General features: G+C 45.3%; 1 protein-coding gene across 6 annotated transcripts in view; it reads left to right on the forward strand.

Annotated features, from left to right (window-relative positions):
• Nucleotides 1–15204, forward strand: part of SIRT5 (sirtuin 5) — a 46135-nt gene that overhangs the window by 4098 nt on the left and 26833 nt on the right. For all 6 annotated transcript variants that reach the window (XM_069730809.1, XM_069730810.1, XM_069730812.1 and 3 more), the window contains one exon: nucleotides 13572–13705. In XM_069730809.1, coding sequence (XP_069586910.1) covers nucleotides 13572–13705 — 134 coding nt within the window. The remainder of the gene's footprint in view (nucleotides 1–13571; nucleotides 13706–15204) is intronic.

Raw genomic sequence — 15204 nt, forward strand, 5'->3', positions numbered from 1 at the left:
ATGATTAGCGCCGCTGTCCCCCCAGAGGCTTCGGCCCTGCCTGGCCGCTTCAGGCGTGGAGCAGCTTCCTGGAGCCGGGACTTCCGGCCATCGGACCGCGCTGTGAGGCTCCGCCCCCTCCGGAGCGTCACTTCCGGTTCCGGCTCTCCTCGCTCTAAGGGGGGAAAAATTGAGGCCCCGGCTTCGGGCCTGCTCCAGGCCGCAGCATCGTTTGGCGGTCCCTCCCCCCTAAGGCCTGCTGTGCATATAAGACAGCGCTTTTGGGCTCCGCATCGTGCTTTCAGGATCCATCACGGTACTCGTGGGGACACAGGACTGGGGTAAGTGCTTCTCCCTCCATCTGGCTGAAGCATTCCTTTTTTCCCAGTCTCTGGCCCTGGGTATAGCATTACGGATCGTTATGTCTAGAAGGGTTAAGACTCACACGGTTCTTTTTACCAGTTGTGTATCTTGTAGTGCCCTTTTTCCGCACGCCCAAAGTAATCGCCTCTGCGAGGCCTGTGACTCTGAACGCGTCCAGGAGCCCCCCCCCTGCCAGTTCTCCAGTAGTCTCTCCGGCTCCGGTCCCTCAAGCAGATGCTGGGGTAGCTCCACCGGAATGGGTCACGTCCTTGTCACAATCCATGGCGTCCCTTACTGAAGCGATCAAATCTCTGCAGACCCCGGCGGTCGGGACCGGTAATCCACCTGTCTCAGAGAGGGCCTCGGGGTCTCAGGAGTCTTCGGCCTGCAGGGGCCGCGCTCTCACTCGACAGACGCATGGAAAGCGGAATCGCAAAGTGTCGCCCAGGCACTCGGGTGCTTCCGCATCCTGGAGTTCCGCATCCCGCTCTCCTTCCCCTGCAGAAAGCGGGGAAGTTGAGACTGACTACGAGTCGGAAGGGTCTCTTAATTTTGATAAACCTGGGTTTCAGGAGTCAGTAGACAGCCTAATTGAAGCTGTCAATCAGTCTTTGGGGATAGAAGACGAGCTCACCTCTTCCTCTGATCATAAGGTCTCATTTAAGCGGACTAAACGGGCCCATAGGGTCTTTTCCTCTCACCCTGAGTTCGAGGACCTGATTCGACGCAATCGGGAGCACCCGGACAAACGTTTTTCAGGGCAAAGAGCTCTGAAGGCTAGGTATCCTTTTGCTTCGGAACTTTGTAGTGATTGGGCAGAAAATCCTTCTGTAGATCCTCCAGTGTCCCGTTTAGCCTCTAACACGTTGCTATCTCTCCCTAATGGCTCATCGATTAAGGATCCTACGGATCGTCTTATAGAGAGTTTGGCTCGTTCCGTCTTTGAGGCCTCAAGCTCAGCACTTTTTCCTTCCTTTGCAGCAACTTGGGTTGCCAGGGCTATGATATCTTGGTCAGATTCGTTATCTAAGGCTCTCCAAGAAGGTAATGTGTCAGCGGAATTGGCTGAAATGTCGTCTCAAGTAGCTATGGCTGGTAGCTATCTGATTAACGCATCTCTGGATGCGGCAGATTGTGCTTCTTCGGCTGCGTCTAATGCTATTGCCATCAGAAGGGCCCTTTGGTTAAGGTCCTGGCGGGCTGATTCTACCTCTAAAAAATCTCTTACTTCCCTGCCGTTTCAGGGTGGTCGTTTGTTCGGAGAAAAGCTGGATCAGCTCATTTCCGACTCCACAGGAGGGAAAAGCAAGTTTCTTCCTCAGCATAAGGCTAGACAGCCTTTTCGGCGCCAATTTCAGGCCCGTTTTAGAACCTTTCGCTATGTCAGATGGGCCCCAGCATCAGGCTCTCCTGCGCAGGGTCGGCCCAATCAGGACCGAGAAGGTCGGATCTCTTATACGGCCAGCCAAGGTGGAAGAATGCGTCCCCAGTCTTCTAGATCCAGAGGATCTAGGACTCAAAGATTTTCGGCCAAGTGACTGGAGGCCTCCTCCGGGTGTCTCCAAAAAAGTAGGCGGACGTCTACTTTTATTTCGCCAGGTCTGGCTTCAGGTAATTCACGACCAGTGGGTGGCAGAGCTCGTATCTTCAGGTTACAAGATAGAGCTGGTCCGTCTTCCTCCTTCCCGGTTCTTCCCAGGTGCAAATCTCTCCGTCAAAGCTTGTTCAATTCCATAGAGTCTCTCCGTATCAGCGGTGTCATTTCTCCTGTTCCAAAGGAAGAAAGGTTTCAGGGCTTTTATTCCAATCTTTTTGTAGTGCCCAAAAAGGATGGAGCAGTGAGGCCTATCCTAGATCTCAAACTCTTAAACAGGTTTGTCCGCGTTCGACACTTTCGGATGGAGTCTCTGCGGTCGGTCATCGCCTCTCTGGAAAAGGGAGAATTTTTGGCCTCAGTAGACATTCAGGATGCTTATCTTCATATTCCCATCTTTCCGCCTCATCAAATATTTCTCCGGTTTGCCGTAAACAATCTACACTTCCAGTTCACGGCATTACCTTTCGGACAGGCCTCCGCTCCCAGGGTGTTCACAAAAGTCATGTCGACTGTAGTGTCCATTCTGCACTCCCGAGGTATAGTCGTCTTGCCATACCTAGACGATCTGCTGATCAAGGGACCGACATTTCAGTCTTGCAGGGAAAATGTCGGCATCACTCTGGACACCCTTTCCCGTCTAGGTTGGTTGGTAAATTTAAGGAAGTCATTCCTACAGCCGTCTCGGAAAATCTCTTTTTTAGGCATGATTTTCGACACCTCTCAAGCCCTATCAATCCTTCCCCAGGACAAGGTCCTAGCCCTTCGGCGGGAAGTGAGGAATCTTCTACAACCATACCCTCATACGATTCGGTCTGGGATGAGGGTGTTAGGAAAGATGGTTGCAACCATAGAGGCAGTTCCGTTTGCACAGCTTCATCTTCGACCCCTCCAACGAGCAATCCTGTCAGTGTGGAACAGAAATCCTCTCTCTCTCAACCGCAGATTTCGGTTGTCTTTCCAGATCAAGCAGGCTCTCTCTTGGTCGCTAAACAGCCCATCTCTACTCAGGGGGAAGCCCTTTCCTCCAACCAATTGGCTAGTGGTGACAACAGATGCCAGTCTCCTGGGTTGGGGAGCAGTGTTCTTCCATCACACAGCTCAGGGACGCTGGTCTCCTCGGGAATCAGATCTCCCCATCAATATCTTAGAGATTCGAGCAGTTCGGCTAGCCTTGTTACGTTTTCACCATCTTCTGGCGGGTCGCCCTGTCCGAATTCAATCGGACAACGCCACAGCGGTAGCTTACATAAATCACCAGGGGGGCACCCGCAGCAAGGCAGCCATGCAGGAGGTAAAACAGATTCTACTCTGGGCGGAGAGAAATCACTCTGTGATCTCAGCGGTCCACATTCCGGGCGAAGAAAACTGGGCGGCAGATTTCCTAAGCCGTCAGGGTCTAGCCTCCGGGGAATGGTCTCTCCATCCCGAGGTTTTTTTGCAGATATGCCATCTTTGGGGAACTCCAGACGTGGATCTAATGGCGTCCAAGGTGAATGCCAAGGTGCCCAGTTTTGTCTCTCGGTACCGAGATCCCCAGGCTATCGCCGTGGATGCGCTGGTACTGTCTTGGAACCAATTTCATCTCTCTTATCTGTTCCCTCCTCTGGCACTGCTCCCGAGGGTAATCAAGAAGATCAAATCGGAGAGAGTGCCGGCCATCCTGATCGCTCCGGATTGGCCACGACGGACCTGGTATGCAGACCTGGTACAACTTCTCGCCGGGGTTCCATGGCGGCTCCCCGATCGGCCGGATCTTCTATCTCAAGGGCCGATCTCCCACCAGAACTCAGGGGTCCTACGTTTGACGGCCTGGCCGTTGAATCTTGGGTTTTAACTCAGGCAGGGTTTTCTCAAAAAGTAGCTGATACCATGATCAGTGCACGTAAGCCCGTCTCGGCCAGGATTTACTATCACACTTGGAAGGTTTTCCTTTCCTGGTGTAGAGTGCGCGGGCTGCCTCCTCTGCGTTTTTCCATTCCTAACATTCTAGCCTTCCTTCAAGCAGGCCTTGATTCTGGGCTTGCTCCAAGTACCCTTAAAAGGCAGATTTCGGCTTTATCTGTCCTTTTTCAGCGCAAGATTGCTACTAATCGTCAGGTCAGGATTTTTTTCCAGGGAGTCGCTCATAAGGTCCCTCCTTATAAGACTCCTTTGGAAGCTTGGGACCTTAATCTGGTCTTAAGGGCTTTACAGAACGCTCCTTTTGAGCCCCTGCAAGATGTTTCTTTGATGTTTCTTTCCTGGAAAGTTGTATTTTTAGTGGCTATAACATCCATTAGACGGGTATCGGAGCTGGCAGCTCTTTCTTGTCGTCCCCCTTTTCTGCAATTTCATCAGGACAAGGTAGTTCTCAGACCGGCACCGTCCTTTTTGCCAAAGGTTATTTCATCTTTTCACATCAATGAAGATATTGTTCTGCCCTCTTTTTGTCCGGCACCTACGCACCGTGTAGAAAAAGCTCTCCATACGTTGGATCTGGTGAGGGCTCTGAGGAGGTATATTTCCCGTACGGCTCCTTTTCGCCAGACAGATGCTCTATTTGTCCTTCCGCAGGGTCGCAGGAGGGGATGCGCTGCTTCAAAATCTACCCTGGCCAGGTGGATAAGGGCGACCATTCAGGAGGCTTATCGCACCATGGGCATGACGGTTCCGGCCGGAATCAAGGCTCATTCAACAAGAGCGGTGGGGGCTTCCTGGGCCGTTCGGCACCAGGCCTCAGCAGAACAGGTTTGCAAAGCTGCGACCTGGTCTAGTCTGCATACGTTTGTCAAACATTATAATGTCCACTCCCAGACCTCTGCAGATGCAAGTCTGGGTAGAAGGATTCTTCAAGCGGCAGTGGCGCATTTATAGACAACCATCATCTGGATGTCTTTGACTGGTGAGTTATTTTTCCCACCCAGGGACTGTTTTAGGACATCCCACAGTCCTGTGTCCCCCAATGAGGCGAAGGAGAAATAGGGATTTTTGTGTTACTCACCGTAAAATCCTTTTCTCCGAGACGCTCATTGGGGGACACAGCTCCCTCCCTGGTAGCCTTGTGGCTGCTTTGGTTATATCTGATTACATTAGTCAGTAGGATCTTTTCTAGATATAAAGTTTCTGTATTTATGCTGTTACATTATTTTTTTGTGTTTTGTTCTCCTACTGCTTTTTGCACCAAACTGGAGTCTCTGGTAGCCGGTGTCAGGGTGTATACGATGGAGGAGGAGCTAACTTTTTTTCAAGTTTACTTAGTGTCAGCCTCCTGGCGGCAGAAGCATACACCCACAGTCCTGTGTCCCCCAATGAGCGTCTCGGAGAAAAGGATTTTACGGTGAGCAACACAAAAATCCCAATTTTTTTTTTTTTATAGTTGTGTAACCCTTTGTAATTTCTGTATTGGATCCGACTTGGCTAAGAAATCTTCCTTGGCCATGGAATAACCACATTCACTACCTTTAAAAAAAAAAAAAAAAAAAAAAAAAATATATATATATATATATATATATATATATATATATATATATATATATATATATATATATATATATATATATAATATATATATACACACAGTTAGGGCCAGAAATATTTGGACAGTGACACAATTTTCGCGAGTTGGGCTCTGCATGCCACCACATTGGATTTGAAATGAAACCTCTACAACGGAATTCAAGTGCAGATTGTAACGTTTAATTTGAAGGGTTGAACAAAAATATCTGATAGAAAATGTAGGAATTGTACACATTTCTTTACAAACACTCCACATTTTAGGAGGTCAAAAGTAATTGGACAAATAAACATAACCCAAACAAAATATTTTTATTTTCAATATTTTGTTGCAAATCCTTTGGAGGCAATCACTGCCTTAAGTCTGGAACCCATGGACATCACCAAACGCTGGGTTTCCTCCTTCTTAATGCTTTGCCAGGCCTTTACAGCCGCAGCCTTCAGGTCTTGCTTGTTTGTGGGTCTTTCCGTCTTAAGTCTGGCTTTGAGCAAGTGAAATGCATGCTCAATTGGGTTTAGATCTGGAGATTGACTTGGCCATTGCAGAATGTTCCACTTTTTGGCACTCATGAACTCCTGGGTAGCTTTGGATGTATGCTTTGGGTCATTGTCCATCTGTACTATGAAGCGCCGTCCAATCAACTTTGCAGCATTTGGCTGAATCTGGGCTGAAAGTATATCCCGGTACACTTCAGAATTCATCCGGCTACTCTTGTCTGCTCTTATGTCATCAATAAACACAAGTGACCCAGTGCCATTGAAAGCCATGCATGCCCATGCCATCACGTTGCCTCCACCATGTTTTACAGAGGATGTGGTGTGCCTTGGATCATGTGCCGTTCCCTTTCTTCTCCAAACTTTTTTCTTCCCATCATTCTGGTACAGGTTGATCTTTGTCTCATCTGTCCATAGAATACTTTTCCAGAACTGAGCTGGCTTCTTGAGGTGTTTTTCTGCAAATTTAACTCTGGCCTGTCTATTTTTGGTATTGATGAATGGTTTGCATCTAGATGTGAACCCTTTGTATTTACTGTCATGGAGTTTTCTCTTTACTGTTGACTTAGAGACAGATACACCTACTTCACTGAGAGTGTTCTGGACTTCAGTTGATGTTGTGAACGGGTTCTTCTTCACCAAATTAAGTATGCGGCGATCATCCACCACTGTTGTCATCCGTGGACGCCCAGGCCTTTTTGAGTTCCCAAGCTCACCAGTCAATTCCTTTTCTCTCAGAATGTACCCAACTGTTGATTTTGCTACTCCAAGCATGTCTGCTATCTCTCTGATGGATTTTTTTTTTTCAGCCTCAGGATGTTCTGTTTCACCTCAATTGAGAGTTCCTTTGACCGCATGTTGTCTGCTCACAGCAACAGCTTCCAAATGCAAAACCACACACCTGGAATCCACCCCTGACCTTTTAACTACTTCATTGATTACAGGTTAACGAGGGAGACGCCTTCAGAGTTAATTGCAGCCCTTAGAGTCCATTGTCCAATTACTTTTGGTCCCTTGAAAAAGAGGACGCTATGCATTACAGAGCTATGATTCCTAAACCCTTTCTCCGATTTGGATGTGGAAACTATCATATTGCAGCTGGGAGTGTGCACTTTCAGCCCATATTACATATTTAATTTTATTTCTGAACATGTTTTTGTAAACAGCTAAAATATCAAAACTTGTGTCACTGTCCAAATATTTCTGGCCCTAACTGTATATATATATATTCTATACCTCTGTAAGGCCTCATTTTAAGACTATGTTCTCATGTTGCATTTTTGCTGCATTATTTTTTTTTTCTGCAGGGCAAAACCTACTCTCTTGGCAGTAAAGAAGCTGCTTACAAAAAGCAGATTTTGCAGCATATTTGCATTTTTTGCTGCGTTTTTCAGGTACATCTGTCTCTTGTGCATTAACCCCTTTCTGCCATTAGACGTACTATTCCGTCCATTTGGGGTGGGCCCTACTTCCCAAGGACGGAATAGTACGTCATAGGCGATCGGCCGTGCTCACGGGGGGAGCGCGGCCGATCGCGGCCGGGTGTCAGCTGCTTATCGCAGCTGACATCCGGCACTATGTGCCAGGAGCGGTCACGGACCGCCCCCGACACATTAACCCACGGCACACCGCAATCAAACATGATCGCGATGTGCCGGCGGTGCAGGGAAGCATCGCGCAGGGAGGGGGCTCCCTGCGGGCTTCCCTGAGACCCCCGCAGCAACGCGATGTGATCGCGTTGCTCCGGGGGTCTCCTACCTTCCTCCCTGCAGCAAATCCCGGATCCAAGATGGCCGCGGATCAGGGTCCTGCAGGGAGGGAGGTGGCTTACCAAGTGCCTGCTCAGAGCAGGCACTTGGTAACGCTGCAGCGCTCTGAGACAGATCAGTGATCTGCCAGAGTGCTGTGCAAACTGGCAGATCACCGATCTGTATTGTCTACCCCTGGGACAAAGTAAAAAAGCTAAAAATTTTTTTTACAAGTGTGTAAAAAAAAAAAAAAATTATTCCCATAAATACATTTCTTTATCTAAATAAAAAAAAAAACAATAAAAGTACACATATTTAGTATCGCCGCGTCCATAACGACCCGACCTATAAAACTGTCCCACTAGTTAACCCCTTCAGTAAACACCGTAAGAAAAAAAGAGGCAAAAAACAACGCTTTATTATCATACCGCCGAACAAAAAGTGGAATAACACGCAATCAAAAAGACGGATATAAATAACCATGGTACCGCTGAAAGCGTCATCTTGCCCCGCAAAAAACGAGCCGCCAAACAGCAACATCAGCAAAAAAATAAAAAAGTTATAGTCCTCAGACTAAATCGATACAAAAATAATTATTTTTTCTATAAAATAGTTTTTATCGTATAAAAGCGCCAAAACATTAAAAAAATGATATAAATGAGGTGTCGCTGTAATCGTACTGACCCGAAGAATAAAACTGCTTCATCAATTTTACCAAATGCGGAACGGTATAAACGCCTCCCCCAAAAGAAATTCATGAATAGGTTTTTGGTAATTCTGCCTCACAAAAATCGGAATAAAAAGCGATAAAAAAATGTCACGTGCCCGAAAATGTTACCAATAAAAACGTCAACTCGTCCCGCAAAAAACAAGACCTCACATGACTCTGTGGACTCAAATATGGAAAAATTATAGCTCTTAAAATGTGGTAACGCAAAAAATATTTTTTGCAATAAAAAGCGTCTTTCAGTGTGTGACGGCTGCCAATCATAAAAATCCGCTAAAAAACCCGCTATAAAAGTAAATCAAACCCCCCTTTATCACCCCCTTAGTTAGGGAAAAATAAAAAAATTAAAAAAATGTATTTATTTCCATTTTCCCGTTAGGGCTAGGGTTAAGGCTACAGTTAGGGTTAAGGCTACAGTTAGGGTTAAGGCTACAGTTAGGGTTAAGGCTACAGTTAGGGTTAAGGCTACAGTTAGGGTTAAGGCTACAGTTAGGGTTAAGGCTACAGTTAGGGTTAAGGCTACAGTTAGGGTTAAGGCTACAGTTAGGGTTAAGGCTACAGTTAGGGTTAAGGCTACAGTTAGGGTTAAGGCTACAGTTAGGGTTAAGGCTACAGTTAGGTTTAGGGTTTGGATTACATTTGCGGTTGGGATTAGGGTTAGGGGTGTGTCTGGGTTAGAGGTGTGGTTAGGGTTACCGTTGGAATTGGGGTTAGGGGTGTGTTTGGATTAGGGTTTCAGTTATAATTGGGGGTTTCCACTGTTTAGACACATCAGGGGCTCTCCAAACGCGACATGGCGTCCGATCTCAATTCCATCAATTCTGCGTTGAAAAAGTAAAACAGTGCTCCTTCCCTTCCGAGCTCTCCCGTGTGCCCAAACAGGGGTTTACCCCAACATATGGGGTATCAGCGTACTCAGGACAAATTGGACAACAACTTTTGGGGTCCAATTTCTCCTGTTACCCTTGGGAAAATACAAAACTGGGGGCTAAAAAATAATTTTTGTGGGGAAAAAAAAAGATTTTTTATTTTCACAGCTCTGCGTTATAAACTGTAGTGCAGACCATTCCATCTAAGTCTGCATTCCAAATGGCGCTCCTTCTCTTCCGAGCCCTCCCATGCGCCCAAACGGTGGTTCCCCCCACATATGGGGCATCAGCGCACTCAGGACAAATTGGACAACAACTTTTGGGGTCCAATTTCTCCTGTTGCCCTCGAGAAAATACAAAACTGGGGGCTAAAAAATAATTTTGGGGGGAATTTTTTTTTTTTATTTTCACGGCTCTGCGTTAGAAACTGTAGTGAAACACTTGGGGGCTCAAAGTTCTCACAACACATCTAGATAAGTTCGTGGGGGGGGTCTAGTTTCCAATATGGGGTCACTTGTGGGGGCTTTCTACTGTTTAGGTACATTAGGGGCTCTGCAAACGCAATGTGACGCCTGCAGACCATTCCATCTAAGTCTGCATTCCAAATGGTGCTCCTTCCCTTCCGAGCCCTCCCATGCGCCCAAACAGTGGTTTACCCCCACATATGGGGTATCAGCGTACTCAGGACAAATTGTACAACAACTTTTTGGTTCCAATTTCTTCTCTTACCATTGGGAAAATAAAAAATTGGGGGCGAAAAGATAATTTTTGTGAAAAAATATGATTTTTTATTTTTACGGTTCTGCATTATAAACTTCTGTGAAGCACTTGGTGGGTCAAAGTGCTCACCACACCTCTAGATAAGTTCCTTAGGGGGTCTACTTTCCAAAATGGTGTCACTTGTGGGGTGTTTCAATGTTTAGGCACATCAGTGGCTCTCCAAACGCAACATGGAGTCCCATCTCAATTCCAGTCAATTTTGCATTGAAAAGTCAAATGGCACTCCTTCGCTTCCAAGCTCTGTCATGCGCCCAAACAGTGGTTTACCTCCACATATGGGGTATCGGCGTACTCAGGACAAATTGTACAACAAGGTTTGGAGTCCATTTTCTCCTGTAATCCTTGGTAAAATAAAACAAATTGGAGCTGAAGTAAATTTTTTGTGAAAAAAAGTTAAATGTTAATTTTTATTTAAACATTCCAAAAATTCCTGTGAAACACCTGAAGGGTTAATAAACTTCTTGAATATGGCTTTGAGCACCTTGAGGGGTGCAGTTTTTAGAATGGTGTCACACTTGGGTATTTTCTATCATATAGACCCCTCAAAATGACTTCAAATGAGATGTGGTCCCTAAAATAAAATGGTGTTGTAAAAATGAGAAATTGCTGGTCAACTTTTAACCCTTATAACTCCCTAACAAAAAAAAATTTTGGTTCCAAAATTGTGCTGATGTAAAGTAGACATGTGGGAAATGTTACTTATTAAGTATTTTGTGTGATATATGTCTGTGATTTAATTGCATAAAAATTCAAAGTTGGAAAATTGCAAAATTTTCAAAATTTTCGCCATTTTTCCGTTTTTTTCACAAATAAACGCAGGTAATATCAAAGAAATTTTACCACTACCATGAAGTACAATATGTCACGAGAAAACAATGTCAGAATCACCGGGATCCGTTGAAGCGTTCCAGAGTTATAACCTCATAAAGGGACAGTGGTCAGAATTGTAAAAATTGGCCCGGTCCATAACGTGCAAACCACCCTTGGGGGTAAAAGGGGTTAAAGGAAAAAAAAAAAAAAAAAAAAAACATGATTCAACTTACTGAGTGTTTTTGTACCAAAAACACAGCAAAACCCGATACCTGCATTTTTTTTTTTTCATTTACCCATTGCTTTTTATGGGTGAAAAATTGTTGAAAGTGACTGGCTGCTTTTCCAATTCTGCCAGGAAAAAAAAATAAAATTCTCCTAGCATTTGCTGGTACCGATAAACGCAGCTTAAAATTTGCATTAAAAAAACGCAGCAAAAACGCAACGTGAGAACATAGCCTAATGACCTCATGCATATTCAGATTAGTTTCTGATTTGTCGTGAATCTATATCACACACTTTTTACTTTTTACATCTCGGACCTGCAGCTCTTGTCAGTTTTTGCTCTGGATATTTTTCACAACGTTTGCATGAGATTCTTAAAAATGTCATCACTGTAAAACTAAGAGGATTATCTGCCAGCGAATAAGCAGGGGTGAATCTGCTGCATCAGATGGTCAATACAGACAGATTGCTAATAGTGAATACTGGGATATCACAGCATCTCAGTGCTGCAGAAAACATATTGGCTGATTCATCAAGTCTGGCATTGCACACGGTCTCGCTATGCTAGTCATGCTGGAGTCAAAGGTGCCAAATTCATTAAGAGTTGCACGCCACTTAAAGGGAATGTATCGCCAGGTTTTTGCTACCTCATCTGAGAGCAGCATAATGTAGAAAAAGAGACCCTGATTCCAGAGATGTATTACTTAGTTTACCGGATGCAGCAGTTGTGACACAATCAGAGGTTTTAGATGTATCATGAAGCAGAGCTGAGAAAGCTAGCCCCGCCCACACCAGTCTGTATGTACATAGTCTATAGACAGTGAGCTGCTTTAGGCCTGTTCCACACGTCCAGATAATTCCGGTACCGGAAAAATCGGTACCGGAGTTATCTGTGTGTTCACGTGGCACATCAGTGTGGCACACGTGCGGCAGCCGTGTGCCGGCTGGGTACCACACGCGCCGTGCAGGAGACAGCGCTAGAGTTAAGCGCTGTCCCCTGCTTTGGGTGCTGAATCCAGAATTCATTCCTTCTTCCCAGCAGCGTTCGCTGGAGAGAAGGAATGAAAAATTATTATTTTTTTGTTAAAATAAAGTTCCCGGTAATCTCCTCCCTCCCTCCCTCCCCCTGTGCACCCGCCCGCTGGCATTAAAAAACTTGCCCAGCTCCCTCGATGCTCCCATCCTCTCAGCATCGCAGCTCTTCCTGTATGAGTGGTCACGTGGTGCCGCACATTAGTGATGAATATGCGGCTCCACCTGCCATAGGGGTGGAGCCGCATATTTATCACTGTAATAAGGTAAGTATTTTAATGCCAGTGGGCGGGCGCACAGGGGGAGAGAGAGAGGGAGGGAGGGAGGAGATTACCGGGAACTTTATTTTAACAAAAAAAAAATAATTTTTCATTCCTTCTCTCCAGCGAACGCTGCTGGAAAGAAGAAATGAATGGAGCTTCAGCACCACAAGCTGGGGGGACAGCGCTTACAGTAGCGCTGTCTCCTGCACTGCACACGGACAGCATCCGTGTGCAGTACGTGTTTTACACGGACCAATTGACTAATGGATCCGTGTGATCCGTGCGTTCCCACAAACACTGACATGTCTCCGTGTTTTTCAAACGGACACACGGTCCGTGAAAACACGCTGACATGTGCAGAGACACATTGATTTTAATGTGTCTACGTGAGTCAGTGTCTCTGGTACGTGAGGAAACTGTCACCTCACGTACGAGAGGCACTGACATGTGAAACCGGCCTTACAGAGGAATGGGCGTGGTTGTATGACTTAGCATATGGCAACTAATCTGGGCAATGATAATGATCTAGTGATAAAGCCTTCATTGTAAGTAAACCACATCACACCACCTAATAAGTGACACATCGCTGAAATCTCGTGCTGTCCTCAGATTACATATCAAAAACCTGTTGACAGATTCCCTTTAATGAACTAGGCACCTCTTTTGAGTGGTGTGTGCCGCACCAGAAATGCTACTCCAGTCGGTGACTAGAATAGCATTTCTAGCTTCCGAAACTCCAGAACATCTGATTAATTTGTTGGGCACATGTGGCCACATCCCCCTACCACACTGACTCCTCGCCACCTTGACCCATTTCGGTAAAAATGACTCAAACTGGCGTGAACATACCAAAAGTTGAAACGTTTTTGCTCAACTCCCCGTTGCATATAATTCTTGCAACTTTTCAAAGCTTTTAGTCAACTTTTCTGATGCAAAAGCTGTGATGAATCTGCCCCATGGTGCTTTATATAAAAATGTTTATTACCATTTTTACTTGGGTCATTTTCCTAATGCTAAGGAATGTAAGGATTCCCCTCTTTCTAATAAAGTGTAAGCAGATTTGTCAAATATTAAATCTGAAGCTGGATTGAATGACTGGAGTCCTGAATTTGACAATATCCTGAATAATTCACTCTGACTGTAGTGAAGTATAAAGGCACGTAAACTAACAGTATTTTCCCTGTTTATCAGATTTGGCAGAATTTCGAGAAGCTTTTGCTAAGGCGAAGCATATAGCCGTGATTACAGGGGCAGGTGTCAGCGCAGAGAGTGGAGTCCCCACTTTTAGAGGCGCTGGAGGATACTGGAGGAAGTGGCAAGCACAGGTATGACCTTTCTAAACTGTATTCAGCAATTGTACCTTGGTATCCATTCTTAAAGAGGTGGTCAGATATCTGTGCCGTTTATCAATACCTCTCTTTAAGCCCTAACCACTTTTGTAATATCTTTATTATAAAATACACCACCATTCTCGCTATACAACGAAACCCTGTTTTTTACTTCCTGTGCCTCTTCGTTTAAGGGGAGTCTCAAACGGAACGTCACAAGAGAATGGCCCTGAACTTGCTTATCCCTTCGGGCTCTGGTCAATTACTGTAGGTACTTGCCCCCCCCCTCCAAAACAGGCCGTCATAATAGGGTGGCACTTCATCTGTGCCCACATCCTGCATCTACAGTGGCCACCCCTATAGTCCCTGCTTCTGTTAATGCTGTGTTACCCTTAAATGAGATGTCATGGGGGGGTGGTGATAGAAGCAAGGTGAGAAACAGCAGCACCACCCCACATCTTCAATCACTGCCCTCAAACTAATTATCATTGGGGGTGGTGGATGATGGCTGTAGGGAAAGGACTTCCGGGCCATCCTCCTGTGACGTTCTGTTTGAGACTTCCTTCAAATGAAACGTCACAGGAACTAAAGTTAAAATGCTGATATAATGGGGATTTTATAAGTAAGCAAATTACAAAAGTGGTTAGGGCTTAAAGATAGGTATTTATAATGGGCAAGTTGAAAGAAGACCTGTGTCTTGCCAATAACATGTAATTGTTTTTTCTGCTCTTCCCCGATTACTTTTTTTTTTTTTCTTGAATTACTTGGCGAATCTAAAGGTTTCTCAAGACACCTCTGGTTGGTGGTAAGGAGTGTCTCGCTCAAAGATGTATTCCGATCTTAAAGAAGCACTTGTTTTTCTCCTTTTAATGTATTGAAATCCTCATATTATAGAACAGTGTACTTACAATTGCTCATTTTGCCTTTCTACCTATTAATTCTTCTCTATTCTCTGCTCTATGTAGATAGAGGAAGTCTCTTGTCCCTGCAGAAATCTTTTCCCTTTTGAACTCTTTATCCAGTTGCTCCCTTCTCCCCCTGTCATTGACTTTTGCAGTGATTTATGACTCATACAGGGAATATTGACCTCCTGTTTCTACACAGAGCCTAGGAGGATTCAGCTAGTCAGTTTTTAATCACATGATGTCATAGATCTAATGGGGGGGGGGGATAAGAATTAACTGGGTAGAAAGGCGAAATGAGCAATTGTAAGTACACAGTGCTATATAATATGATGGTTGAAATATATTAAGAGGATACAAACTTTGATGGGAGGAGGAGTGCTTCTTTAAAAAAAAAATTGAAAACTGCATAAAATGCTTAGTAGATGCTGGTCCCTCCAGGACCCTGACATACTTGGAGATTGGGGGTATCATAGTGACTGGCTCTCCTGAAAACTTATATGGAGAGCTCTAAGAGTGGTCATTTCACTGTCAAAATGGAGAACACCGCAGCTGGGCGTTAACAATCAGGGACCATGGTGAATCCTCACACCT

The sequence above is a fragment of the Ranitomeya imitator genome, chromosome 6 (genome assembly GCF_032444005.1).
Source record: "Ranitomeya imitator isolate aRanImi1 chromosome 6, aRanImi1.pri, whole genome shotgun sequence".
Classification (NCBI taxonomy): domain Eukaryota; kingdom Metazoa; phylum Chordata; class Amphibia; order Anura; family Dendrobatidae; genus Ranitomeya; species Ranitomeya imitator.